This window comes from Anomalospiza imberbis, chromosome 7 (genome assembly GCF_031753505.1).
Source record: "Anomalospiza imberbis isolate Cuckoo-Finch-1a 21T00152 chromosome 7, ASM3175350v1, whole genome shotgun sequence".
Taxonomy (NCBI): domain Eukaryota; kingdom Metazoa; phylum Chordata; class Aves; order Passeriformes; family Viduidae; genus Anomalospiza; species Anomalospiza imberbis.
Window position 1 is genome coordinate 34,022,198 of NC_089687.1, and position 25,925 is coordinate 34,048,122.

At 41.7% G+C, this 25,925-nt stretch overlaps 1 protein-coding gene and 1 long non-coding RNA gene across 3 annotated transcripts in view; one reads left to right on the plus strand and one right to left on the minus strand.

The window, feature by feature from the left end:
• LOC137477438 (uncharacterized) overlaps positions 1-25,925 on the plus strand; it is a 53,941-nt gene that overhangs the window by 12,381 nt on the left and 15,635 nt on the right. The gene's annotated exons all lie outside the window — the stretch shown is intronic.
• Positions 1,483-19,839, minus strand: MYL1 (myosin light chain 1). Of its 2 annotated transcripts, none has more exons than XM_068196472.1 (7): positions 19,562-19,839; positions 8,829-8,856; positions 5,533-5,676; positions 3,727-3,900; positions 3,131-3,208; positions 2,599-2,651; positions 1,483-1,803 (listed from the first exon to the last, which is right to left on the minus strand). In XM_068196472.1, the coding sequence occupies exons 1-6, from the start codon at positions 19,679-19,681 to the stop codon at positions 2,623-2,625; spliced, it is 573 nt and encodes a 190-aa protein (XP_068052573.1). In that variant the 5' UTR covers positions 19,682-19,839; the 3' UTR covers positions 1,483-1,803; positions 2,599-2,622. The 2 variants fall into 2 exon arrangements, with proteins under 2 accessions (XP_068052573.1, XP_068052574.1); XM_068196473.1 differs by lacking the exons at positions 8,829-8,856; positions 19,562-19,839 and adding exons at positions 9,105-9,129; positions 9,903-10,034.

The window sequence follows — 25,925 nt, forward strand, 5'->3', positions numbered from 1 at the left end:
AAAAATTTGAATGTGAGTTTTTAAAAACTAGCGTGTTTAAAAATGTCTGCTTCTACAGTGATGAGAAGTCATCCAACTTTGTTAGTTGCTTGAGTCCCAAATATTTTAGAAGTTAGTAAAAAAAAAACAAACAAAAAAAACCCCGTGATGGAAAATTCAGCCTTTCTTTTAGGGCCTTGTCCAGCCTTGGACTAGGAAGGTTCTGTGACCATAAGTCAGTGCAGTGTTGACAAGGCAGTCTGAAAAAGAGGTTCACAGCATAGACATATACACATACACATACATATACATATACATATACATATACATATACATAATGAAATGTTGGTTTGATTTTCAGTTTTTTGCTTTCCCAACAACCAAGATCCACAGTTTCTTGGAAAGAGAAACTGCTGGAGCATGGGAGTATAGGCAGGATGTTGAAGAACAGTATGACATGTAGCAGTGCTTTGAGTCTGCTTATGTATCCTGCACTTTTTAAAATTGCTCTTTCAGGATGAAGTTTAATAACTTCTTTTACTTCTTTCTTCTATCCAGGGTTTTTTGCATTTTGAGTGTAACAACTGGAAGCTTTTGTAAGCTATCTGCTGGCAGAAGTCTCTGGGCAGGGTGTAATTCACAGCTTCATTTGGCCCTGTGTACCAGCATGGTGAGGGTTTAAATGGGAGATTCTTTGGGAAGCCTCAGAAAAGAGGCAGCTGTTGTTTGAACGGCTGTGGTTTATTCTGGTGCCAGCCACCCCCACTGCACCTGTCGGCACTTGAATTATGGTCATTTTGTGCATAGCAACTCAATAAGGCAAGGTAGGATTTTAATAGAACAGGCTGATACACAGATAGGGATTAAGGCAGTTTCATGAACACTTAAGGAAGATAGAGGAGCAACATTTAAGGACAGGGATTTAACAATACTTCCCTGAGCAATGGCTATTCCCACTGTTGCTGCAGCAGGGGTAGTTGGCCTCTTCTTGCCTGGCACTGGGCCTGTTCCCAGTTACAGAGCATTTCAGGGTGGCTGTAACTTCTGTTTGCTCTTTCTAGTTGTCCATAAAGCTGTAAATAAAGGCAGCAGGTAGGATTCTTTCCTAAGAGTGCTGTTTACCTGCTGTTGGAGCAGTACAGAGGAGATTTTGCTGGGAAAAGTGGCTGTGCACGGTCCCCTGCAGCAGGGCCACCCTGCCTGGTTTTGGATCTTGCCACCTTTGGAGCTGTTCCAACAACTGATACCAGGTCTTCTTCTCCCAAAAATGTTGTAAATGCTGATGCTGGTGATAGTGCCCTAATTAATTACTCTTCCTCCCAGACCTCAAAGAAAGAATTTTTCATTATGATTAAGTGAAGTGATACTGGAAATGTCCATATTTATATTTTTAATAAAACTTTATTTTGTGGTACGCAATGTACAGGGAAAATGAATTAACTGCTGAATGCTCTTTTGAGTGGGTTTGAACAGATGGGAAAAAAAGACTTCATAGCCTCATAGTGACCACAAGGATTTAGGGATGTTTTATTTTTCCAATAAATTACATTGTTTCAATGCAAATAACATGGAAATAGATGGTTGGGATGGATAGACCCTGGATGGTAGAGTTTATTCCATGTAGTTTGCTTTGGTAAAAGCTTGGGTTTTTAAAATGAAAGTGTAGTGACCAAAGGTGATACCCATGGATGTGCTGGTAAAAAAATGGTGGGGTTGGAGTAATATCATCCAGTTCTAGCCAGTTTCCATGTTGATGGTGACAGACTGAGCAAGAATTTCAGGCAAATCTTGAGTGCCATCTGGTCTTTCTAATTTTGGCTTGTTCTGGGAAGGAATGGGAGAGTTGTATTTGAAGTCAATGTTGGCTGAAGAAACAATTGCAAAATGACAAACTGAGCCCTTGATTTCTGTTTTGAAGTGTTTGTTTCATACAGTTGGGAATATGTATTTCCTTGGCTAGAATAACTGACAGTTCACATAAGCCCACAAAAGTTTGTTTGCATTTTAAAGACATCTGCTGTTTTGGGGTTTGCTTTTTGTGATGTTTTTTGGGGATTTTTTTCCATCCTCTGGACAAAATAGTAGCATATAAAGGCTAAGGGGTGGGGGGAGGAGTTGTTTATATTTTCCTCTACTTGTAGGAGAAGTACTAAATAATTGGGTACTTTTGAAGCCCTCTTTTGGCTATTGATCAATATTCTCCTGTGACAATATTCTTCTTCAGATTATTATTTTGTTTGAAGACTATTTTGTTCTCAGTAGCTCACGTGAGTATTCAGGCCACTCTGTCTTAACAGAAATCTAAAAATTATTGGAAGATGTTGCTTTGATTTCCATTAAAAAAAAATCTCAATTGTGTTCGTAGGATAAATGTCTCAGGTTGTCAATTTACATTGTGTTTGAAAAATCTACTAAACACCAATGAGTTACAGGGCTGTGAACAAGAACAAGGAACCTGCACTCCTGCTATCTTTGCTTTTGGACAACAGTCTCATTTTGTTCTTTTCAAATTGCTGGGGAAATGTTGGTGTCATGGTTTTGCAGCCTCTGTTGGCCATGGGCCTATAGAAGCCTTTATGGTTAGCATACAGATGAAGTGTACAAATGAGAAGAACATACCACTTGGTACCTGGAGAATTCCTCTTAGACTGACAGGATGTGCTTTACAAATGCTGTGGAAAAATACAGATATGCTAGTTAGAAGGAGCAGCAAATGTTACCTTGGGAAATAACTCCAAAATTAACAGCTTTTAATGAGCTGATGGCATTAAAAATATGTACCTGGTTGGATTTGATCAGATACGGTGATAGAAAGTTTTAAGTGTTTAATGTTGTACAAATCAAGCTCCGTTCTTGCTTAAATGTGATAAGACAGTAGCTATTGGGTACAATCACTGCAACTGCTCTACAGAAAGTCAGAGTCTAGAGATTTGGTGTTGACCAAAACAGCCTCCTCTGCTGTGGCTGAATGGGGTCTTTTGCATGGTGTGACTACAGGATGAGCATATTGCCATGGTTGTTTTCACCCATAAGTCCTTTGACCTAACTCAGCTGGAGCTTTGTCTGATTTGCCTGAGAAGCTAAAAGTCCACTGTAATGAAACTGTAAGAGAAAGGAGAATGCAGGATGGATGTTGAACTTTTGCACCTACCCTCATAGTTGATGCAGCCATTTGAGTCCTCCTGACCTTTCATGAGCTCGTCTACTTCTTCTTCTGTCATCTTCTCACCTGAGAGTGGAGAGAACTTGTTTCATTCTTCCACACAGAACTGAGGCTGAAAGAGCTTTTCCAAAGGCTTTTCTTATTTTCTGAGTTAGTGAAAAATGCCTATATATGACATGAACTTAATTAATTTTGACTGTCTTTGGAAGACAGAGACATATATGCATAGGGATTCTAGTTATCCCTACAGAGTTAAGCAATTTCTATACAGCAAATCCTCTACTTTTGTCCATTTGTGTTATGTCACTGAGATGTACAGACTTTTCTCTCTATTCATCAAATAAGTCACTCTTAATATCTTGTCTGAATTTAGATGTCATAAGCCTAGCCTTTTCCTTTGGTCTTTAGTAGGTACCCCAAAGCTCTGTTTGCTTTCTTTGTGGATTCAAGTTAGGAAACCCAGAGTCTTGTCTGACTTGGTAGCCTCCTATCTCTTCAAACTGTTTGGACTACCTTTCCTTCCTCTCTCATGCCTCCAAACTGCAGCATTTTTCGAAGTGCTTGCAGAGAGGATGATCCCTTACCCAGAGTAGCCAGAACGTGGCGGAGCTCAGCACCCATGACTGTGCCGTTGCCTTCCTTGTCAAAGACACGCAGACCTTCAACGAAGTCTTCAAAGGTGCCCTGTTCCTTGTTGTTGGCAGCTGCTTGCAGCATGGGCAGGAACTCTTCAAAAGTAATCTTCTTGGCATTCATCTCTGGAAAAAACACCGTTTGTTACATGCTAGGTGCTTGTATGAGTATTACTTAGGCATATTTGCCCTCAAATGTGGGTGAGCCTCCCCTGTCTCCTTTTCATAGCCCTTTGTAGCCTTTACTCTAGTCTTTGCCTCAGAAATTGACAGTTCCTTTGCAGAATCTGGATTCTTTTATCCTATGAGTTAGTTTTTACATACATCTGATTTTTCACATCCAGGATCCTTCTCACATAGCTTTGTATGCTTGTGTGCATGCTATATTTTTCTTTCAGAAATGAAATTTGCTGTATGAGTTAATCTTTGAAAAGATTTGGGGAGTGAAGGAACTGCAGAATAGAGTCAAACAAAAATCTTGAGCCCCAGCAATGGAGAAAAGGTAACCAGAGTGGGATGAGGTGACTTAGACAAGATGCTGAGGTTGCTCACATGTTACTGACCTCTTCAGGGTCTCTTTGATGTGGTGGCAGAACTCATTAGCAAAAGAATAAACTAAGTAAAACTAGGAAAGTACATTGTTGGGAGTTGCCAATAGTAAATTTGGGCATGTCCACAATGGAAGTTTAAGACCTCCCGAGGTTAGTCCATCTAACCCCTTTCCTCTCATGAGCCAAAACTTGTAGTTCTCAGTGAGAACTTCCCCAGGTGTTTCTCATTTTGGTTTGTTTTGGGGTTTTTTGGGCTTTTTTTTTTTTTTTTTTTGGAAAGACTGCTAAATAAAATAATCTTTTTTTATTCTTTTTTCCTCCCTCCTGGATCTTTCCATTGCCAGCCTTCATCTGGGCAGCTACAAAACATAATAGATGGAAATAGATGGACAGATATTTTTCATTATACAGTTGTTACAAAACCTATTTTACTATGCAGCTGTATCAAAGTCATTGCCAGTTATTGCTGGAATCACTGAAAGTCCTGGTATGATTTCACCTCTGTGTTAGTCCTCAATGCTTCCTGCTGGTACCAAAACTTTGTGAATTGTTCCTCAGATTTGTCTTCACCAAGCCAGAGGATGTGAATATAATTTAGCCTGTCTTAATATGGCTCTGCATGACCGAAATCAGGGATCACCTTCTTCTAGGTCCTTGTTAAAATGAGGGGACTATAGTATTTATCCTTTCTGGGAGGAAAAAGAAATAAAAATGGTTGCAGTAATAAATGACCAATATATGCTTCAGTGTGCCCAGGTTTGTAGGAGCTTTGGGAAGACCATTCCAGTCAGCTGAAATATACAGGTGGATTTCCAGTCCCAGGGGATGTCTTGGCTTATGCAGAAGTCCTTGCAGTGGAAGGACCTGAAGAGTATCAGTTGTTAGAAATGGACTCACAGCTCTCCAAGCAAAGGCTGGAGCCCTAATGGACTGTGAGCAGCAAGGAGTGTGTGTTATACCTACACTGAGTTGACACCAAAATGGTCCCTACAGAGAATTCTCCGTGTCTTAAGCAGAAGGTTTTCCTCTATTCCCCATCAGCATCATTCTCTTCCAAAGGAGGGAGTGAAACACCATGTATTGTTGTATAGTCCCCCTTGCTCCCCATCAGAGCAAAAGCTCCCCTCTCTCCTGCTGTGACTATTAGTGTTGCCTAATTGCTGTTCCCCAATCTCAGGAACAGCCCAAAAGACTGTAGGGCACTTACCCTCTTTGCTGGGGTTTCCCAGAATTTTGTTGACCTCTGCATTTGTCGGGTTCTGCCCCAGTGCCCGGATGATATCGCCAACCTGGCTGAGGGTGATCTTGGCATCACCAGTCCTGTCAAAGAGGAGGAAGGCCTCCTTGAAGTCTGCAAGAGAAGAGTAACATTAGGCCAGGCAGCTCCCTATTGACAAAGATGTGAGCCTGTTGTCTTCTGGCACTGTTCCACTGACTCCAGGGGAGTTAGCCAGGGGAATCTTTGGCCCATAGTCCCAAGAAAAACTCCTCCCCTCTGACATTTCGGTTTCACTATTTTTAAACTTTTATATCTACCTTTCACATCTTTCCTGGCTCTAATAGCCATCAATAGCTTTTTGATTGACCCTGTAGTTATTTCAAGCACAGGGAAAGATAAGTTCTCTACCAACACTGTCACTCAAGAACAGGTTCCTTCACATGATGTAGCAGCAGATGGTAAAAAAGTTGTTATCCACACCATCTTATCTCTCCAGAGAGCTGGAACTGTCAAGTGCTTAGCAGTGCAAAACCTTTGCCTGCTTCATTGGGTTCTGCCTGCAGTACCAGCATCTCAATTACACAGTGCTAATAGGAATCTTGAAGGTGGATTTCAAACACTTTTACTGTTGTTTTCCCTTAAAATTGCCTTACAATGTGATTTCCAAACGTTTGTTCCCTCTTTTTTTCTATTCTTTTTAGTTTGTCCCTGCTTCTTACAGATGCATGAATATTCCACTTTTCCAGTGGAAGTACTCATGTGGTGCTTTTTCCTGTACATTTCCAATGTGTTCACTTTGCAACTTCACTTCTTTCAATGCTGCCAAGCAATCAGTGTTCACTTATTTCCCCTTGTTGAATAAGGCCTTCGGGTACAGGCATTTCTCCTACAAAAATCAGCACAGGTAGTTGCCTTCATTGCATTACCAGCCTTCATCTTCTGTTGTGAAGTTCCATGTCAATCATATTATTCTATTTTTTAGCTTTTTAGAGAATTTGAATAAAGAAGTGTGTATTAAAAAAAAAAAAGAGGAGGGGACAAAAGTCAACTGTGTGGCTAAAAAGCTATCTTTGAACCCCATATGCCACAAGCATCTTGGTTTGTGCTGTTGATCTCTTCTGCACTGCAGTGTCTGATGGTGCTGTGCTTTAGCTCCAAGTAAATAAAGTAAAATGTCTTTTCCTTGGCCATGATTCTCATCCAGCAGCCACACAGGCTTTGTGTTCCACAGGCTGTGTAATGTTCATTCTGCCTTGGGGCAGGTTTAGGAGTAAGAAACGACATTTCGGATCATGTCTTCATTCATCTTGTGCTGGGGACGTGATGCAGAGGTACTTATGTTTTTGCTTTAGTCTTCCTTGTACCACCTTGGAGTTGTTGCTGGCACCCATTAAAAGTGCTGATACACAGTGTCAGCCTGCTAGACTGTAATCTAATACATCTGAAACTAATCCTCTTACTGTCTCATGTGAGACACCTATAGCCCTTTGCTGCTGCCTCTCTTTCCTTCCAGCTTTTATTGCAGGGTATGAAATTATGGCCTTCTGGACCAGTGCAGAGCTTCCTGATATCAGCTCCAGCAGCCGATATGGGTGGAGCTGTAGTGATTTATACCATATAATCTGATCTTTCATCTGCTAAGTCAATGACATTTAGCTGCAGTGAGGTATAAAACAATGCCAGTGTGCTAATAGCAAAGCCATCAGGAGTTTCTTCATTTTGTAAATCCCATGAAGTTTTAAATTCACTGGGTTCTGAACACAGCTCCCTAGCTTGGAGAAAAGGACTGATTGATTTTTGTCTCTCAGGCATGCATTTCGCTGCAATATAGCTTTGCTGTGGGTTTTTATTTTTCAGATTTTATTTTTAATTTTTAAAAAAAAGTTTTAAGGGCCAGTCCTAGTTTATACCTCTGCTGGAGCAAGCATGTTTAAAGCCTGTCTGAGGATGGTACTACCAAGCTGCTGGTGCATCAGCCTGTGCAGATAGAAAGAGTTACTGAAGGTGGGCATATCTGCTCCTGGGAAATGTTCCCTCTCTCAAGTAGTTTCTATTTGCTCTGCTGCTTGGTTCAGCCATTGTAAAGTTACAGCAGCTGGATGATCTGAAATACATAGGGAAGCTGAAAGAAATATTTTGCTTTCAAAATATTGCCAGCAGCTTTGAATTGAGGACATTTTTCCAGAAACCCACCCAATCCTTTTGGAAAATTTTCAGAATTAAGAAGTAAGGAAGAGTCCAAATGATTTCTTTTGTGACCAAGAGAGTTTGGACTGCAAGAAGAGAATTGTCACCAGTCTCACTTGCTGCACTGTACTCCTCTTTGTTGCTTTGATGGTGTTACCAAGAGTTGGCTCATCTTCATAAAGTTTAGGGCTCTCTCAAGACCTGTTTCTAGATATTCCACTCCCTCTGAATTTCTAGGAAATCCTTGTATCTTCCTTTCTAAACACTTTCTTCAGTCTACTGTATGTGCTACTGTTTTTTTGACATTTTAAAACATTACTTAATATAGCCCAAATGCATCTCTTAGGCTATTTTAAACACTTAAAATTAGATTTCCAGAGCTTCAGTGAGAAGTCATGTCAGCTTCTGTTCATGTCAGATTTTTTATCTCTTTCTAGAAGATTGAAACAAAAAATTTGGAAGCTGCAAGTTGCTTGTGAATCAAAGAATACAGCAAGATGCTCAGGAATTGCAGCACGTCCACACCATTGTGTAAGCAGCAGTTTACACAAGTCACTTATTTGCTGACTATTTCCACACTTAAATAATATTTTTACAGTAAAGCAGCCTTTGTTCCTCCCCTTCCAGAACACCTCCTGGCAAAAGTGACATATAGAACCCTGGCATCTTATGTTCATGTGAGATTGCAAAGTCACTGCAGCCAAGTTAAATTTTCAGCCCACTTCCTCCTTCTGTTGTCCTCCTTCTGCCTATTTCCCCTGGGACTGTCAAGTTCAAGACTTATTTTCAGCATCCTTGTGAAGAGCCAGAACAGGAGCACAGGTGAAGAATGTTGAGTAGGTAGAGACAGTGTATTTCCTCTTTGTACCATGGTATAAACTTCTCAGTTCAGATAGCATGTAAACAAACTTCCAGATAAATTACATGTAGATCTACAGCCACCTTCTTGTTCAGCATAAGTCATCACTGCTCTGAAGGCAAGATGATTTACATCAGATGAAGTCTTAGCTCATTGTTTTAGAAAAGTTAATTTCTGAGCCTGTAGCTCTTTTTGAACCCACACACATGTAAAACGCATCAGCTCTCTTGTAACTTACCATCCTGTTGCTCCTTGGAGAACTCGATCTGTTGGAAGGAAATCAATCACAAAAAATAGCTTAGGAAGGGGGGCTGGGGGAGAACCTGTGTGTTTTCTAAAGCATCCAGCTCAATCCATGAGTCATCTTCCAGAAGAGCAAAAAAGTGGCCTGTCAAATGTGCAGAAGTAATGCAGATAGCAAAAGAGCTGTTAAGGCTAGTGAATATTTAGCATTTGGTAGCAAATTTGTTCCCCCTCCTGCCCCCTGTTAAAGTTTAGCTTTGATTTCACTTACCATTGATTTCATCAGCAGAGAAGGACTGCAGTTGGGGAGAAAAAGAGAGAGAAAAAAGAGAACTAGTACTGCTGAAAATGCACTGAGAGAAAGTAAAAAGCACAAAGTACCTGAATGCTTTCACTTCTGTCTCGCCTAATGTAGTTAGGCCATAGCAACCTAATCTAGCAACTTCTTGCATAAAAATGCACCAGCAAGTCTATTCTTAAAGTTTTCATTAAAATCTACATCCCAGGGAAAGACAGAGCTGTGGCAAGAAGCAACAAAAATAGAAAATCTCTTAACTAAAAAAGCCCTAATTAGATACCATCAGGTCCATTTACTGTTTTAGCATAGATCCATTTTAGTTATACAATTTGAAGTAATATTTCTAAACAAGCAGCTTTTTTACATTAACATATAAATTAAATTATTCCCTTAAAGTTTATGCCTCAAATGAGTTTTTGATTGCACACTGTTTCATAAAGTACTAATATATGGTATTTGCTTATATTAAAGTACGACTTTTCCTCGCCACTTTAGCTGGTTGCATTTGATTAAAAAAAGCTTAGGAAATTGTAATCCTTCTGTCAGAAGCTGTGGGAGCTGCACCCCTACTGTTGCCTGGTTCAGAACTGGAGGCTAACTGGAAAACCTTGCATAGTCCTTTAGGTTTTAACAGGAAAACCAAGCAAACCTAAACTGTCTTCTGGACTGTCCTTCCCCCACCCCCAACAACCTAACATGGGCAAGAAGCCCTATTTACTTATGTAAAATACACTGGCTGGCTGCTAACTATTAGCTTTCCAGTGCACCCACCATGGTTGAGTTGGAAATGCAGAGCAGCAGACAGGCAGGAAGGATTAGCTGAGAGGTCTTGAGAGTGGTCCTGCTTTCCTTGCCTTTCTTCCCCTTATTTATCCGGTAGTGCTGACGGCATTGCCTGGATTAGGTGTCAGAAGGAAGAGGTCCCTCCCCTTGGCGAGTTCTTTAGCTTTCTTAGGGCAAAGTGACAGGAGGCTCCATGTCTTGATAGACATCTTATGATGGCTATTTTTAGGGGGCTGAAGAGGGGCAGGGAGTGACAAGCAGTAAGTTTGATTCATGTCAGCACTTTCTGGGTCCATACCATCAGGAGGAGATATTCCTTCTCTGGACCTACCAAGACTTCCTTATAGGGAAGGATTCTGTTTCTCTGATAAGCTGTAGAGTCAATGAGCAAGGAGCAGTGAGGGTGAGGGGCTGACTGGTTCCACACGTGGCTTGCAGGATGTGTGAGATGCAGCTGAATGGTCCTCATATCTTTGCTGGGCTTTGCTCAACCCCTGACATGGATAATCCAGTGCCCAGCATTAGATGAGTAGTACTATTGCCTGTCTGCTCAGGGAGATCCTGTTTTTGACACTGAGCAAAAAAGTTATCTGTCAACAGAGGTGGTATCCTGCTGTGAAGCTCTTCCTCTGCACACTCTGATCGTGTTTTCCAAATTTTTAACATTTTAAGGGGAAAAAAATATCTGTGTAATTTGGAACCAATTGTATTAAGTTAGTGGCTGATGTGTAGATGTACCCTGCAGGGCAGTGGGAGATCTGCATTCATAGTAGCCTGGGATCTCTAGGATATTTTTCCTCTGGGGCTTGGGTTAGGCAGGGCACCAGGGTCCTGGGTTTAGAGCTCACGGGTGTGTACAGAAGTGATGCTGCTCAGGTGTTTGTGAGGTTGAGGCAAAGGAGAAGCTGTGATAGAAGCTAAGGACCCCAAAAGCCTTCGTGGACTGGAAGGATAACTGTTCACAATGGGGAAAGGGTACTTGCTTTTTGGGTTGCAGGGTGGTCATGGTGGGCCTACAGACAGGGAGCAGGAGGTAGAGGCTGCAACTTCTTCAGTAGCAAAGACCAAGGCCCACAGTGTAGCATCCCCCAAGATGAGGTCAAATATCTGAATGGAAGCTATGACATGAAAAAGGACTGGCAAACTTTGTTCCAAGCTTCTTCCATTCCCTGTTGCCTCAACCAGATCAAGAGTGTCATGAAGCCAGGGTGGGAATAGTTGTGTGACAACAACAGACTCCCAGTTCTGAACTCAAATCCCCCCTTGTAATTTCTGTTGGTTGCCTCTGCTAAGCAGTCACTGCTCCTGGTTTTCTAATGATGAAATGTGATTATTGAGAAAAACCTTCTCTTGTAGCTTGCATAGTTACCCTGAAGAGAAGCATAACTTTTATGATTGTGTCTTTTCAGCATGTTGAATACTCTGAATGAGAGAATCAAATTTAATCAGATTATTTTACTGTTGTTTCTAAACTGAGCAATCAAATTAAGCAAATTTGAGATACTAATGTCCTACCTCCTATTCAAAAAAACAAAAATGCAACTGCAAGGATTTTTCTGAGCTTGCCATTTTAGCTGGAAAATGCTCTGTTCAAAGAAATTATTTGCAATTTTTTAGAAATATCTGTAAATATACTGAGTATGAAAAAAGCGCTACAGACAATTCTTTGCTTTTGGTTGGTGTGTTGCTGGGTTTTGGAGTTTTTTTGCTATTTGTAATCTATTAGCCCGTGGGAACAGGGTGATGTAGCCACAATCAGGTGTGGCTGCATAGAAAGGGGGCTGATGGTTTTGCCCTGGGTTTGCTGCCATGAGTTTAGCACAGTTCAGAGTTCCTGATTTACACTGGCTGGGGCTGGAATTCAGGCAAGTGAGAAAACTCCTCAAGATCTTGGCCATCAGTCCCCATGCATTAAAAGAGGAGCTTTTGAAAGACTTCAGCAGAGATTAAATGATGTCTGAGTCAATGCAGTATGTTGCTTTTTGTGGAATTTTCTTTCTGCCTTCAGCATCTTGTTCTCCAGTGCTGGCATCTAGGAAATGTTGCCCTGAAAACAGATTTGAATTTTTTTATTTGTTTGGTTTTGGGTGTTATTTTTAGTTTTGTTTTGGTTTTTTGTTTTTGGGAAAACTTAGGCTCCTTTTCTTGAACAGGTAGGTTCTATGTTTGGCTACAACAAAACTCATTCCAAAAGATGCCAAGCAGAAATAATTGGAGTGCATTTGTCTTAGGCATAGAAAACATAGATACCTGGATTAATCATCTAGCTTAAATGGGCTATCAAATATTATCAGTTGAGAGGGGTCTACACATAAACTGATTGTCTTTTGACCATATGAGAGTTTGGCTCAGAGTTCAGATGAGGAAAAACTAGTGCACTGTATCAGACTTTCATTTTAGTACTGATTCTTGAATAAAATCTCTCTAGACAGAGTTTTACTGGGGAGGAATATTCTAGCATGGGCATGTTGCATTCACTTAAATGAAGAATCACCCTGCTCTAAGACAACAGGTCTGTTGGGGGGTTAAAGTGTACTTGCTTTCAGTAAGAGCAGCTACAAAATGACCTAGATGAAAAATATTTCAAATACTCCTTAAAAGAAATTAAAGGTGAGATTTCCAATTCTAAAAGGAGCATTCAGAAAATTCAAAAGGGACAAAAAAGTATTTTGCAGTGATCTGGTCTTTGTTCTGATCCTGGCAGTGTTCTCTGCACTGAGTCTTGAGGACACTGAGTCTTGAGGGTTTAGGGATGATTTTGATATTTCAGGGAGTTCAGTTTAACAAAAACTGAATGCCCCACCCCTAGCAAAAAGAATGAAAGGTTGAAGCAACACATGGGAAAGACCAGAATGACTTGGATTTCTCTAACTTCATATAGTCCTTATTTATGAGCAGAGTTGTTATGCAGAAGGCTATCTGTGCCATAGAAAAAGGTGGTGTGTTTTGAGATTGGTTTTTTCTTGTTTATTTGTTTTGTTCCTTGCATTATCTGTGACTACTTACTAGTAATTCTGTTGCCAGAGGTATTTTGAACAGGTCCCAGTTAAAGGATGAAGCTGATGGGGTTGTATGCAACTCTTTTTCACCAGCTAAATGGAGACCCAATCCACAAAAAATTCCAAATTATTAACAAAGTTCCTAATTTCCCACAAATCACTGGATTATGTGCCTTAGGGCCCCAGGCTTTGCAGTGGGATGCTGTGCTCACCTCTTTAGGCTGGTGGGCACTGGGACAGAGCACAGCTGTGCTGAGGGGCAGCTGCCTTGTGCTCCCTGTAACTCAGGAAAGGACTGGATACGTTGAAAATTCCTGGGAGAAGGTGCTGCTGGGGGTTAAAGCTGCTCCATTTGTTTATTACCTTTTGGATGAATGAAAAGAAGAGAATAATCTTAGGAGTTTATTTGAGAAGTACCAGCTATTTAAATGAAAACTCTGTCTCTTTAGCTTGGAAAATCAGAGAGGAGAAAATCTCAGATTCTCCTAAGACACTCATTGTATATTTAGCCTTCTATTCAGGACTGGGGGGGGGGTTAAATTATTTTTTTAAATGAAGTTAAGATAGGATTGTGCCTTCAGTAGTTTATATGATACCTCCTCACTATTAATGTCTGCTCCTTGATTAATACAGTTGCACATCTTTTCTAGTAGACATCACTGAGTGCGGGATTACACAGCTTCCAAACCCCTCTGCAAAGCAGGTTGTCCTTTTCCCATCCCTCACCTCAGTTCCGTAATTTGTGCAATCAATGCCACAGGTTTTAGAGAAGCTGCTTCTCAATTAGCTAAGAATTAACAGCCTGATGGATTTAGCTTCTTGCTGTATGAGGCAGAAAAACATTAGAAGAAGAAGAGCTCTTGAGAAATTGAGGTCTGTTTTGAGAACAGAGCTGCCTAGAAACACAATTGAAGAAAGAATAAAAATAAGCCCCATTAATACAGGAGAGAAAATTGCATGTGTGAGATACTATGAGGTTTGAAAGAATACTTCAGAAATAACTCTGAGTAGACTCAGAAGTAGAAGTAGAAAAGACTTCACTGCAGATTAATTTGACCTTTTTCCTAAGCATTTTGTGTAACTTTCCAGTTTATATTTTTAAAACGACAGTTACTTTGCAGCTGTGCAAAAACTTTTGGATGAGCCTTGACGTTTAACTAATGTACCCTTCTGAAATGTCTGGGTGTGACATGTGCTCTAGCTGCATTCCTGATCACATCCTTTTGAACACATTTCTTTAACTTCAGGGGGGAATGTGCCTTCAGCTGTGCTCATTTGTAAACATGTCCCATTTCTAATTGCTTTTGTGCTGGAATGTGTATAATCAAGGGGATACACAAGATGTGAGGTTCTGGAGCCCTGCTTTTGGAGGGATTTCTTGTTTTAACATGCCTCCCAGTGGCACTGTAAGAGTATTAACGTAATTGAAACCCTTGCTACTTGACATTTAAGTGCTCTGTCGTAAACCAGCCAGCTGGAAGTGCTTCTTGGCAGTGGGCATAAGATGTAATAAAGTCTTAGTGAAACAAGGCAAATTTCCAGGTTGCTTGTTTCAGATCTCCTTACAGACAACTTCTTTCTCTGCTTGTCATTGGCTAAATTTGTCACCTTCTTCTTACCTTATGTAAGATTAACTCAAGTATCTTGTTACTATCTTTTACAACGTCTCTGTGCTCTGAGGGAGCTTAAAACAGTATTTTAGAAATATTGTGGGGTTGTTTTGATGGGACTAAGGCTCTGCCACGTAACTCCTGTTAACACTTGGAGTTACCCTGAGAGCTCTTAAAATGTTACATTTTGTGTAATTTGCTTTCCACTGTTTCTACTAAAGTCTGCCATTCACCAGAGACTCCAAAAGCTATAGGTATTATTTTTTGAATGCTGCTAAAGCTGTGAATTACTAAGAATGGCTCTTCTGTAAAGAAAAACAATGTTTCCAATTAGCAACATTAAGGAAAAGTGTCTAGTAATTTATGTGGGTAGTCTCTACTTTTGATGAGCTCCTTGCTTAGCAGCAGTTTAGGAAGAAAATGAGGCAAAGTTCTTCTGAAGACTTTGTAAACAAAACTAAGCTGTTGGGTTTGTGTGGTGTTTCCAACAGTGTCCCAAGGGGATGTTTGTTGTGCAGCAGTCCTTGTCCAAGTGGCCTGGGACACCTTTATGGTGTGCCTTGCCTGCCCTGGGTTTGTCAGCAGTGTGGGCTGTGACGTGTCAAGTGGTGAGGTTCACAGAGCCAAGGGCTGGGGCTGGGGCTGTTCTGGGCTGGATCCTGGATGGTGTTGGGTCAAAGCAGTAGCAGGAAGCTGGTCTGGATGGCATCAGAGAGGCACTTTTACATCTCTTAATACCGAATTCATATTGACATTTGTCCCCTTCCTACCTGTAAGGACACTTGGGACTGGTGACCTTGTCCAACAGATTACCTGTCCTAGGGAATCCTCCTGGAGTCATAGCTGGATGATAGATCAGGCATAATTTGAAGACCTGAGCCAAAAGTTTCAAGTAAAAAATTGCTGTTTCCTAAGAAAGCCCTTAGCACTTCTGAACAAAGCCACTGTTGACATTCCAGCTCTCACTCCATGGCTTCATGTGGAGTTTGTCTGCAGCACAACAGCTCTCCAAGTGCTTCAGCTGACATTTGCAGTGCTGCTTGCCCTCTAGCCCAGGAGCTTTCTGTCAGTGCATTTTAGTGAGTTTATCTCTCTCTGGTTATTTCCAAATCAATATCTCTTCAGAGATGACCTACTCAAGTAGTCAATGTAACAAGAAATAAGGTTGCTTGGAGAAATATTTTTTACTGCCTTAAGAGCTCTGCAGTTAAAAACAATCACAGGCTTGCTTGCATGCAACAGGCATCATCATCATGCATCACACAGTTACACAAGATTTTAGCAAGTCTTTACTAGTTGGTAGCTTTTAAGTGTTTTTCATCTAAACATTTGGGTGGCTGATCTGCAGTTTGGCATGGCACAATTGATGTCCTGGGATTTCAGTCTTGAAAATGCAGGTATAGGAAGCCTTGTGTACCCCTGAACCTTACTTCCAGTATGGACACTTGCCCAATCTCTGTCTCTACTCAAGACAAGATACTCAGCTGTATCCTTGAAGTAAAGGACCTAGTGTGACACCAGGTCAGGGCACTAGACATTCAGATCACCATTGGCAGAGTGGAAGCCTGTGAAGAAGCACTGCCCTCAGCATCTTTAGCATTTGCATCCCAAAACATTCTAGTTGATTTTATGAGCCTAGGCTCTGTCCAAGGTTTGGTTACCTGTGCTGGGAAGGACCCTTAGAATCCTGCCAGAAAACAAACATACTTGTCTTGTTGGTAACAGGGACTAAGTTACACAGATTTGTGCAATGGGAAATTCATCCATTTTCCACTGTCTTAGTTGCAAAACCAAGCATGAGACATGTGCATCATTCATGTTTCATCCCAGTCGTTGCAGAAATAGACCCACAGTAGTGCTTTTCATGAGTTAAACATTTCTTCTCACTCAGGCTTGTGTGGGAGAAGAAGGTTGATAAAACACATAAGCTGTGTTTTTAGGAGTGTACTGGGCCACAGTTTTAAGTGCAGAATTCTTGGGGGTCTCTTAAGAAAAATTATCTCTGTGGTCTTTTTGATTTTAATCATGGTTGGTTCTTAGTGGTGGCTCTCAGCTGCTTCCACTACCCTGTTCTCTTCCCATTCATTATTTAATCTTTAACTTTTGTGCCTGTGCAAATCCAAGACATGTTAGTAATAAGGAAAATTGGAAATATACATTTGGTATGGAAGGGCTTGTGCAAAGATTGAGTTTTTATGCTGTTCCCTGGGTAGAGGGAAATAGGTCTTCACGTTTCCTTTTAAAAGCAAGTTCTTCATCGCTGCCTTCACTCTCTTCCTATGGTTGTAATACTGTAGCACAAGGTGAGCTGAAAGGGCTGAGTTTAGAGATTTGGATCTACCAGTTGGGTATTCCTGTTACTCAGTTTTATAGTCAATAGATGTTGCTGAAAAATAGAACATATTAGCTGCTGTTTGCACTAGCAAATCACCAAATATTTACTCTAATTTGGTTAATTTCAAGAGATCAATAAAGAACAGAGAAGAGTCAATGACCTGTCACAACTTTATCACAGCTTCTGATGGTGATAGAAAAATCCAGCTTGAGTTCTCTTAAGGAAGGAGGGAAAAAAGTTGCAAAATGTGTACTCCAAAAAGTCCAGAAAACCAGATTCCCTGAAGATGGGCCAAGAAGGGCCTCTGAGTGAAGAGGTACCACCAAGAGAATCACTACTCATGTTTGTAAACCACCATGTTTGTTTTTGGAGACTCTTATCACTTCTGATGCCAACTAAGAATGAAGTGCACAGCCAAATGTGGCTTCTTTGGCTGCTGTAAGCCCTAGTTGGGCAACTCTCCCCTACCCTCTCCAGCTGTAACAAGGGGCTTGGATGTGTCTCCATAAAAGCTAACAAAGCCTTTCTGTGTGTTTTCCTGCTGTGTGGCTCCCTAAATCATCATGCCAGCGTAGCCTGACATTCCCAGTCACCTCTCTAGAGTGGCAAGCTCTGGCATGGCTGCTAATTCCCTGAGGAGTGAAGCACAGCCCAGTGGATCCCCCTGTTTAAAGTGATGTGGGTTTTGTCTCCATGTCTGGTAAATCACTGCAAAGAGCCCTGGGTCAGGATTGTTCAGTGAGTCCCAGACAAAACCTTAGTTTTAAGTACTCCCTGCCTCCAAAGTTTTGCTGAAAATGGTGCTGTAACTTTTATCATGCTGAGACTTTGGTGATTGAATGGAAGGACTGAGAAATAATTGAGGGACTGGGCTAAGACTCAGAAAACTGATTCCTGACTCTGCCACATATTCTAGATAAATTACTTATAACCTGAAATTGTTTCCCTTCACTACCTGAACTCTCAAAACGGGAAAGGGGATAACAACCCATGGTAGCTGGTTGGGACCCTGGAATAAAATATTTGTCTGGTATCTTTCAAAATAAAGTTTCCCTAAATTGTATCTTTTTTTTTATCAGTCTGAAAATGACAAAACCTGGAGAGTTCTCTCTGTTCTACCAGTGTATATTTCTTGCTGCTATTTCCTTTAGGAAAGGAGTGAACTGCAAAGATGCCTCAGAGTGCAATCTGACATTTTTTAGCTGGTAATATATTATTATTTATGTAAAGATAGATTAGCTAGGTTCAATGGAGTTCAAAATTCTATTTTCTTTTGATTAACTGGACATAGAAAGCTAGCATATCATATTAAGTTATTTAGCAGGAAATCTAACTTGGTTCCCCATCATCCAGTGGAATGTGAGGCCTAATCTAATTTTCAGACAGTATGCTCAAAAACTAGTTGGTTTTTAATATATTCTTCAAAATTTTAAGTATTTCAAAATGTCTTGTTTTTTTCCTCTTCTCAATGGTTTCAGCTTCTATCTTATGAGAAGACACATACTTTTTTAGAAAAATACTGACTATAGATTGGGAAAATCAAAGTAGACTTGGCAAAGTTTCACTAAATGGCTTAACATCTCAGGACTATATGTATAAAGGTATCTGAAATACAATTCATCATGTATAGGTCCTATTAGTAGTCTTTGTCCCTCTTTTACCCATAATAGGCATGATTCTTTATGTAGAATTTAGCAAATTGGTCCTGGGACCAATCAGCTTACCAGGTAGGTACAGAATAACTATTTATAGTGCTACTCAGAGAAACTAGTCTGTGTCTTCATCTCTTAACTGCTTAGCCTCCCTCTCCTCTTTCCTAAGTAAAGAATCTTAAGTAAATGGAGGAGTTTTCTTCAAAGGGTCAGGGCAACAGTTAGTGATGTTGGTTGACATGCAAAATCTAAAGATATTATGAGAACAAATGACAGTGCAGTCAGAAGAAAACCTACAAAATACTCCTTCTCTTTGTTGCTTTCAATTTGCAGCAAATTATAAATTCTCAGCAAACATATAAGGATGAGAGGAAATCACTTGAAATCCTTCCATCCATGGCTTTCTTGCTCATGGTCTCACCAATGTTTGTTGTACAGTGCAAATGAAAAGAAAATAGGCAAAACTGCCAAATCTCTCGGCTTTAAACTGTTTTGTTTTGTTTCTTTTGAAGATAAATCATATTGCTCTCAAAGCACATGACATCAGGCAGTTGAAAAATTTGGAAAATAATTTTAAACTATAAAAAATGGGGTTTTGTACAGTGCTATGGGAAAACATTGTGTTTCATGTTTCAGTAACCCCATTCCTGTCCTCATGTACCTACTACAGGTTGTTTGGTTTTTTTTGGTTTTTTTTTTTTTTTTTTTTTTTTTTTTTTTTTTGTTGTGTGTTTATTTTAAATTTATCTTTACCAAACAAGTGAGACTGGTACCAATTGGGTAAAAAGATCTGAGGTCCACACTCCAACATACTTTTGACATCCCAGGCTTCACTCCTTTGTTAAATCATGCGCCATGCCTTACACCCTACAGCTACTAAAACGGTCAAAAGCTCAGGCAGGTCAGCAAATCCATCGGCTGAGGTTACTCATTCATTTCCTCGCAGTCCCCAAACCGGAACCAAACTCACGCCACGCTTCAGTGCAGCTCCCAGCCAGGACTCTGCTCCCTGTCCCCTGTGGGCCCCCTCAGCACACGCTCACCCGTTTACCTTGATGCTCTTGAGGTCGATGGCAGGTTCTTTGGGCTTGGCTGGTGCAGGTGCAGGTGCTGGCGCAGGCGCTGGTGCTGCAGCCGCCGCTGGTTTCTTTACGTCCTTCTTTGGTGCCATTTTGTGTTGCTTAAACTGGAAAGTAAAAGTGCCCTAAAAAAAAAAAGTTAAAAAAAAAAACCAACCAAACAAAAACCACTTAACAAGTGATTCCTGGGAGAGGAGCAGTGGTCAGAATGAGCTACAGCCTGTACCCTGGAGGTGGACCCGATGTGCTAAACCCTGTAAGGGCATATATATATTTCACTTAGTGCCTCATACAGTCTTGACACATGCAGCTGGATTGGACAGCCTGATAATCAAGGGGGATGTCATTCTAGCTAGAGCTATAAATGGAATATAAGAGTTCAGGGCTTCATGAGATCAAGGGACTTTTTCCCCTTTAAAACACAGTCTACCTCCCTGTGTTTTTTATGCATGCAAAAGAGAGGGAAATATAACAAGCCCAGTTTCAGATCTGCTGTTGATCTGAAGTTTGGATATGGATTGAACGGTCCTTTTTCTCATGAGAATTTTAGTTCTGCTTAAGTAATAAATCTTTCTTTCCTTCTCTCCCTTCCCCTTTTCCCCCATGCCTGTGTAGTACTCCAGGAGGATTCAGTTTCAAACAGTAATTTTGACTTTCATGGCTGGGGAGATCATATTTTTCCAACTCCATTTGCCTCTCTCTTTACAGCCCTTCTCTCCTCCTCTGCTTCCTTTTTGTTCAAGGAAGTGTTGCTCAAGCAAAGGCTCTGCGTGTTTAAAAATAAAGCAGACAAATACGGAAAACACTGCAGTGCCTTCAGCCAAGGCATCTCTCCCTGACCTGACCCTGGGTGTCTTTCAGCTGTTCTTACTTTTCCTTTCCATCACATTAAGACTGTGTTTAAAATTGAAAATTACTTCCTTTAATCTTTTTCTTTGATCTTCTTTTTCCTCTCCTAGGATTAAGCTGTGCCTTAATGGAACAGAGATCAGCTGGATGTTATCTTCCCACACTGAAAGGTTTCCCTTTGTAATGTATTTATTATTGTAAACTAGCCATCAGGCAATGGAGGCACTTCTGTTTTCACCTGTTACACCTGCCATCATGTGTCCCTTGTTTATCTTTCTACCCCTCAGTCTCCAGATGGATGTCCCTGCTCTCCATGCTCTCCAAGACACACAGCTTTCAGAAGAAGGTGGCTTTTGTGTTTTCTCTAGACTTATTCCATGACAGCAAAACAGCTTCTAACTCTTTAAACTTGATGATTTCCCTGAGTCCATATGATTGAGATTTTGCGCAGAAAAATCCTGGAGCACTGACTGCTCCTCCCTTGTCTAGCAATCCCTGTCCTATTTACTCTCCAGACTCCTGAAGTTTTGTGCTAGTAAGTGCAAGGCTTTTGATGGGGCCCATGTTTCTGTCTCATGAACTATAGGTAGAGTGTTTTGTACTTAGAACTTGAAAGCTTGAAGGCCTGGACATCCAAAATCTAGCAGGATATCCAAGCACTTGCCTTTTCAATTAATGTGGTTTTTTGGTAAGTTTACTTTCCTAGGTAAACATACCAAAAATATGTATACCAAGAAGAGGGATGGAGAGTGGCTAAAGGTGTACTTTCTTGTAGGATCATGCTCAGATCTCTTCTTTGCTACAGCCCATGACCTTGAGCAAGGGACTTGTTGGAAGTTGAGTCATCCCTTTTGAATCAGTAGACCTGTACTGATGGATATAATTTGAAGTCTTGGCTCAGTCTCTGCTTTAGGGAACACAGACTAGGAAGGACTTTATTTCCTATTTCTCTGCCTTTAAACCTGTAATGTATGAGCTCTGCTGGCTGCCTCCCAGATGCTTTATGCAGGGATTCTTTCTCTGCTAAACTGTCTGGGAAAGTGTTAGCATGGACTCTGCACTGCTGCTGATCAGCAGGAGCCTGTGGATTGTCATCCACAAGGGCCTGATGGGGGCATCTCTGGTGATTCTGGTGTTTTATACTGCACAAACCAAACTTCAGTGAATCCATCAGTACAATGAATCCCAGAGGTGTAATTTGGCTGGAAATAGTCTAAACCAATTTTTATGCATCACTACACCTGTGAGAGCTTTCTTTGCAAGAAATAATTGGTGATGATCTAATAATTTCTAGGATCACCTACAATTTGCAATAAAATAAGCCTGAAAGCCACCACCAAATATATTTTTTAAAGGAAGAAAGGATTTCAGGAATGAAGAACAAACTTAGTGGGTTTTTTGCACAATTGTGGCCTGTGTAATTATGCAGATGTGTCTGGATATGCTTCATTCTGCCACTAAAGGTGGTTTTGTGATGTCCTGACCCAAAATAATTGTATATTAATTGGATGACAAGGTAAAACAGGTATGGGGGAGGAGGAAGATAGCAAGTCCTTATTTCAGTTGCTGGGTTAAGGATTTGGATCCAGTCAGTTCTCTGGTACTGGGACAGGACATCACAGGTTTATCTGCCTGGCAAGATTGAATGTGTCCCAAGACATCTCTGGGCACACATCAGGTATGTCCCTAGGGAGCAAAGTCATTCTGTGGCATGCAGCTGTGTCAGGAGAGGATTAGGTTGGGTGTTAGGAAAAGGATTTTCATTCAGGGGATGGTCAAGCACTGGAACAGGCTCTCCAGGGTAGTGGTCACAGCACCAAGCCTGACAGAGCTCAAGAAATGTTTGGTCAATGCTCTTGGGCACAGGGTGTGATTTTGTGCAGGGCCAGGAGCTGGACTCAGTGATCCTTGTGGGTCCCTTGCAGCTCAGGATATTCTGTGATTCTGTGATCTTGCATGGGAGCTGAGGTTTGCAGTTCTCTGGCAGGGCTGTTCCATCTCACCCTAGACTGTGGGTTCCAGGGGCTGCAGCAGGAAGTCTCCTCTTTCACTTTTAGCAGCCACTTTTTGCAAGCACGATTGACAGAAGAAAATCCAGGGTTTCCCTTGCTAGGACTTGCCAAGATCTATGTCCAAGGGAAAGCAGCAGCAGCTGGGAATGAGAATTCATGGGCATTTGCCTTCTTGGGTGCACAGCTCCTGAGCAGTGCATGGATGCTTCTCTCCCACAGAGGAGCTCATGTTGAGGGGAATGAGCAGTGATGAAGCTTCAGCTTTCCCAAGGGCCTAAAAAAGTCAGTAGTGAGAAAGGTGTTGGTTGGAAGCCATGTCCTGTTAGCCCTGCTACTCACTGACACAGGGGGCTTGCTTGGGGCTTGCCTGGTTTTTATTGGTTTAATTGATGAGGATACAGTTCTGGCCAATGCAAAACTTCTGTGCATTTGGGCTGGATTTAGTTGAACTAACACAAGGGAAGTGTGTTTTACATCCAGATTATTGAAGTGATTCATTCTGACACTTCTGAAGTGGAATATGTTCCTTTTGTCAGGCTAAAGTCACAGAGAGGTGGTATCAATTGCAGCACCAAAATGGAAATGGAAATACCTGGGCTGCACTCCCTGTGTGTTTGCTCTGAGATCTCTGTCTTTCTGGTCCAGTTTTAAAAGGAGAGCTCTGTTTTGGGCTTCCTGTAGCCCGGGGAGTCAGGCCCTTCTTCAGGAGGAGGGAGCTGATGGCTTAAATGAATACTGTGAAGTAGAAGATAAGATGTTCTGGGATTGCAAGCCCTAGAGCTGTTGGAAGAAAAGGTAAGTGCTGTTGCTTCTGCTCTGTTTCGTAATGAACTCCCTTTGAGACTTTTGCCTTTTGCTGTCTAAAATACTTGAAAATGCAATTAGCTTCCCATTTGTTTAGTGGAATTGTTAGTAAGTTCATGGCAGTCTACCAGATCAAGCGCCAGGGGAAGTGTTGGTTGCTCTGATGGGAGTTTTTTTTCAGAAAAGATGTGAGAATACAGACTATTTACAAACACCTAAGTGCAGTCAGCATATTCCACTCTTTTCCTGGAGACTTTCTCCTGTCCCACGTGCACTTACTTGCTATAATTTCAGCTAAGGTTTTTCTCTTTCCTGTGATCAACTCCTATCTGACACCTGTTGCTGTTAAATATTTGCTGTGTCCCTCTTCTGAAGACTGGGTGGCTGCAATGTCAGCAGGAAAAATTACAAGTGTGCATGTACCACTTGGCAGGCAGCAATCTCAGAAAGATTGCAGTGGTCTGGAGCTGTCCCATGGTACAAACACATATTTTATTCAGCCCAGGAGTGAGAAGTGGTCTCATTTTCCAATGTAAATACAAATGTATTAATGGAGGAGTCTACCGAACATAAACAAGGAGAGAGGTTCAGTGAAACTTAACATTAATACATGCAAATATTTTTTTTCCAACACCAGTTTAATCGTACATTTTGGAAGACTGTTTGAAGCCAAGAACCTAATAAGGTCCAGGAAGGAACTGCATATTTAGGCAGTTATCAGGAATATATGACTTTCCATAATTCACAACAAATTTGGAAAGAATATATCATCCATTTTACTGTGCTTGAGCAGTTCTTGACCTGATAGAGACTGGGTGCATTTTTCTACACCAAGATGCTGCAGAGTTCCTTGTGCTCTCTTCAATGTGTGATTTTTGCCATGAGAGAGAGGGACTGCTTGTCTGGTTAGATTCTTGCACGTTCATCACTGGCTTTAAGTATTAAGCCAGTGATCCACTTCCAGCAAACTTCAAGGTCTCAGCTTTAGCTGTAACGTTGGCTGTGTGCCACAGAGTGCCTAATTAATCTGCTAATGATTTGGCTTTTCAGGAGTCACAGCATGGAAACAACTTTCAATAAAATAGCAAAGCCTCTTGCTATCCAGGATGGTCAGAGCTGCAGAACATCCTGATAAGCTATAGAAACTTGTGTAGAAGAGAGTCAAGCCCAAAAAATTGCCTGGTCAGCATGTTTTACAGATCCTGGTCATAGGAGCCTGTCAGGAAGGTGGTCTGGGAGGAGGGTGCAGCATGGGAGGACATCTCGAGCTGACTGCAAGGGTGTCACCAGCAGACAGCCAGGAGCAGCCCCATGGGATTTGCAGGTGGTGGGAAACAGGGCAGTGATGGGTAAACACTGGACACAGCTTTATATAATGGCACAAAGATTGGGTTGCATGGGCAAATGAAGGGCTCCAGGGAAGATTTGTCTCTTGGCTCCTTTAGGTGCTGCGTAAGGTGTTGCTAGCCTGAATGCAGCCAGGGGCACGTAGTAGTCACAGGGCAGTGTAGGCTGAAGTCAAACCTTGCTGAAGGAGCAGGCAAAGGAATGAGCATCTAAAGAAGGGGAAAGAAGGCACCAACTGGTGCGCCACATATAGCACACGGCTGACTTAGCACTTGTGTCCTTCTGCTCAAGGTTTTCTAATTCTGTCCCAGACGATGTCAGCATCCCCCAGCAACTGGCAGCAGCACATACAAGGCGTTCCCTGGAGAGCTGGGGAGCGTCTGTCAGCCCCTGCCCTGCCCCAGGAGGGCTGCCTGCAGGGGGAGCAGCTTCCTGAAGGTGTGTCTGCTTCTCAGCCTTGCCCGGGTGACTTGGGGGCTCCCTTCAACCTCACCTTTGGGCAGCTCACCTTCCTCATGCCATGGTTCCCTGTGGAAGAAAGTGTCACCCAAGTGCTCTTTGCTTTCCACTGTCCTGTAAAGCTTCCAGTCATTTTCTTGGCACCTCGGTTTCCTCGGCATGAGCACCAGTTTATAGATCACTGAGCAACCAGGCTCTGAAATGCGAGTGCCCGGCTAAATGCAACAACAGGGTGCATGGACAGAGGGCGATGGAGGCAGAATGTGAGCATCCGATCCCACCAGGCAGGACTCTCTACCAAGGAGAGCACTAGCTGGCAGGCCGGGAGGGGTGCCATGTCGTTTGAAACATAACCATCAGGCACTGGATAAGATGTTAAATTCTGCATGCTCTCTCACACTGCACAGGATAAAATTCCCTTGGTGCTGCTTTGGGCAACTGGGATTCCTGTGTCTTCAGAGCTCCACAGCCTAAATGTGAGCTGCAGAGATTCCCTTGCCTTTTCCTTCCTCTCTTTTCCCTGGAGCATGCAGCAGAGGATTTAAATTACTGCCATTTAGAATGATCTGTCTTTCTTGGATCCCATATTATTGGGAAGGGCAACGAAACATAGCTCAGTGTCTGGCCCAGACTCCCCACATACCTGCATTGCCTGGAAGGTTTCATTGTGACTTATGAGGTATCAGCCTCTTTTCTTTCACTTTTTTCTTCTCCCTCTCTCTTTTGACATGAAGTGCTCCAGGTCTCGAGTCAGACCAGGAACTAAAGAACTAAATGGTTTAATGTGATGTGGCTTAAGTTTTGCTGATTTCTGTTAGGGATCAAGTGGGCTTGAAATCTAACATAACTCCAAGGTCATATCTGT

What these genes read in the sequence shown, in the direction of transcription:
- MYL1 (XM_068196472.1), bottom strand. Translation starts at nt 19,681, where the DNA reads ATGGCACCAAAGAAGGACGTAAAGAAACCAGCGGCGGCTGCAGCACCA. An exon ending in TCGACCTCAAGAGCATCAAG is followed by an intron (nt 8,857 to 19,561) that starts GTAAACGGGTGA and finishes TCCTTCCAACAG; the next exon opens with ATCGAGTTCTCCAAGGAGCA. An exon ending in CCACGTTCTGGCTACTCTGG is followed by an intron (nt 3,209 to 3,726) that starts GTAAGGGATCAT and finishes CTCCACTCTCAG; the next exon opens with GTGAGAAGATGACAGAAGAA.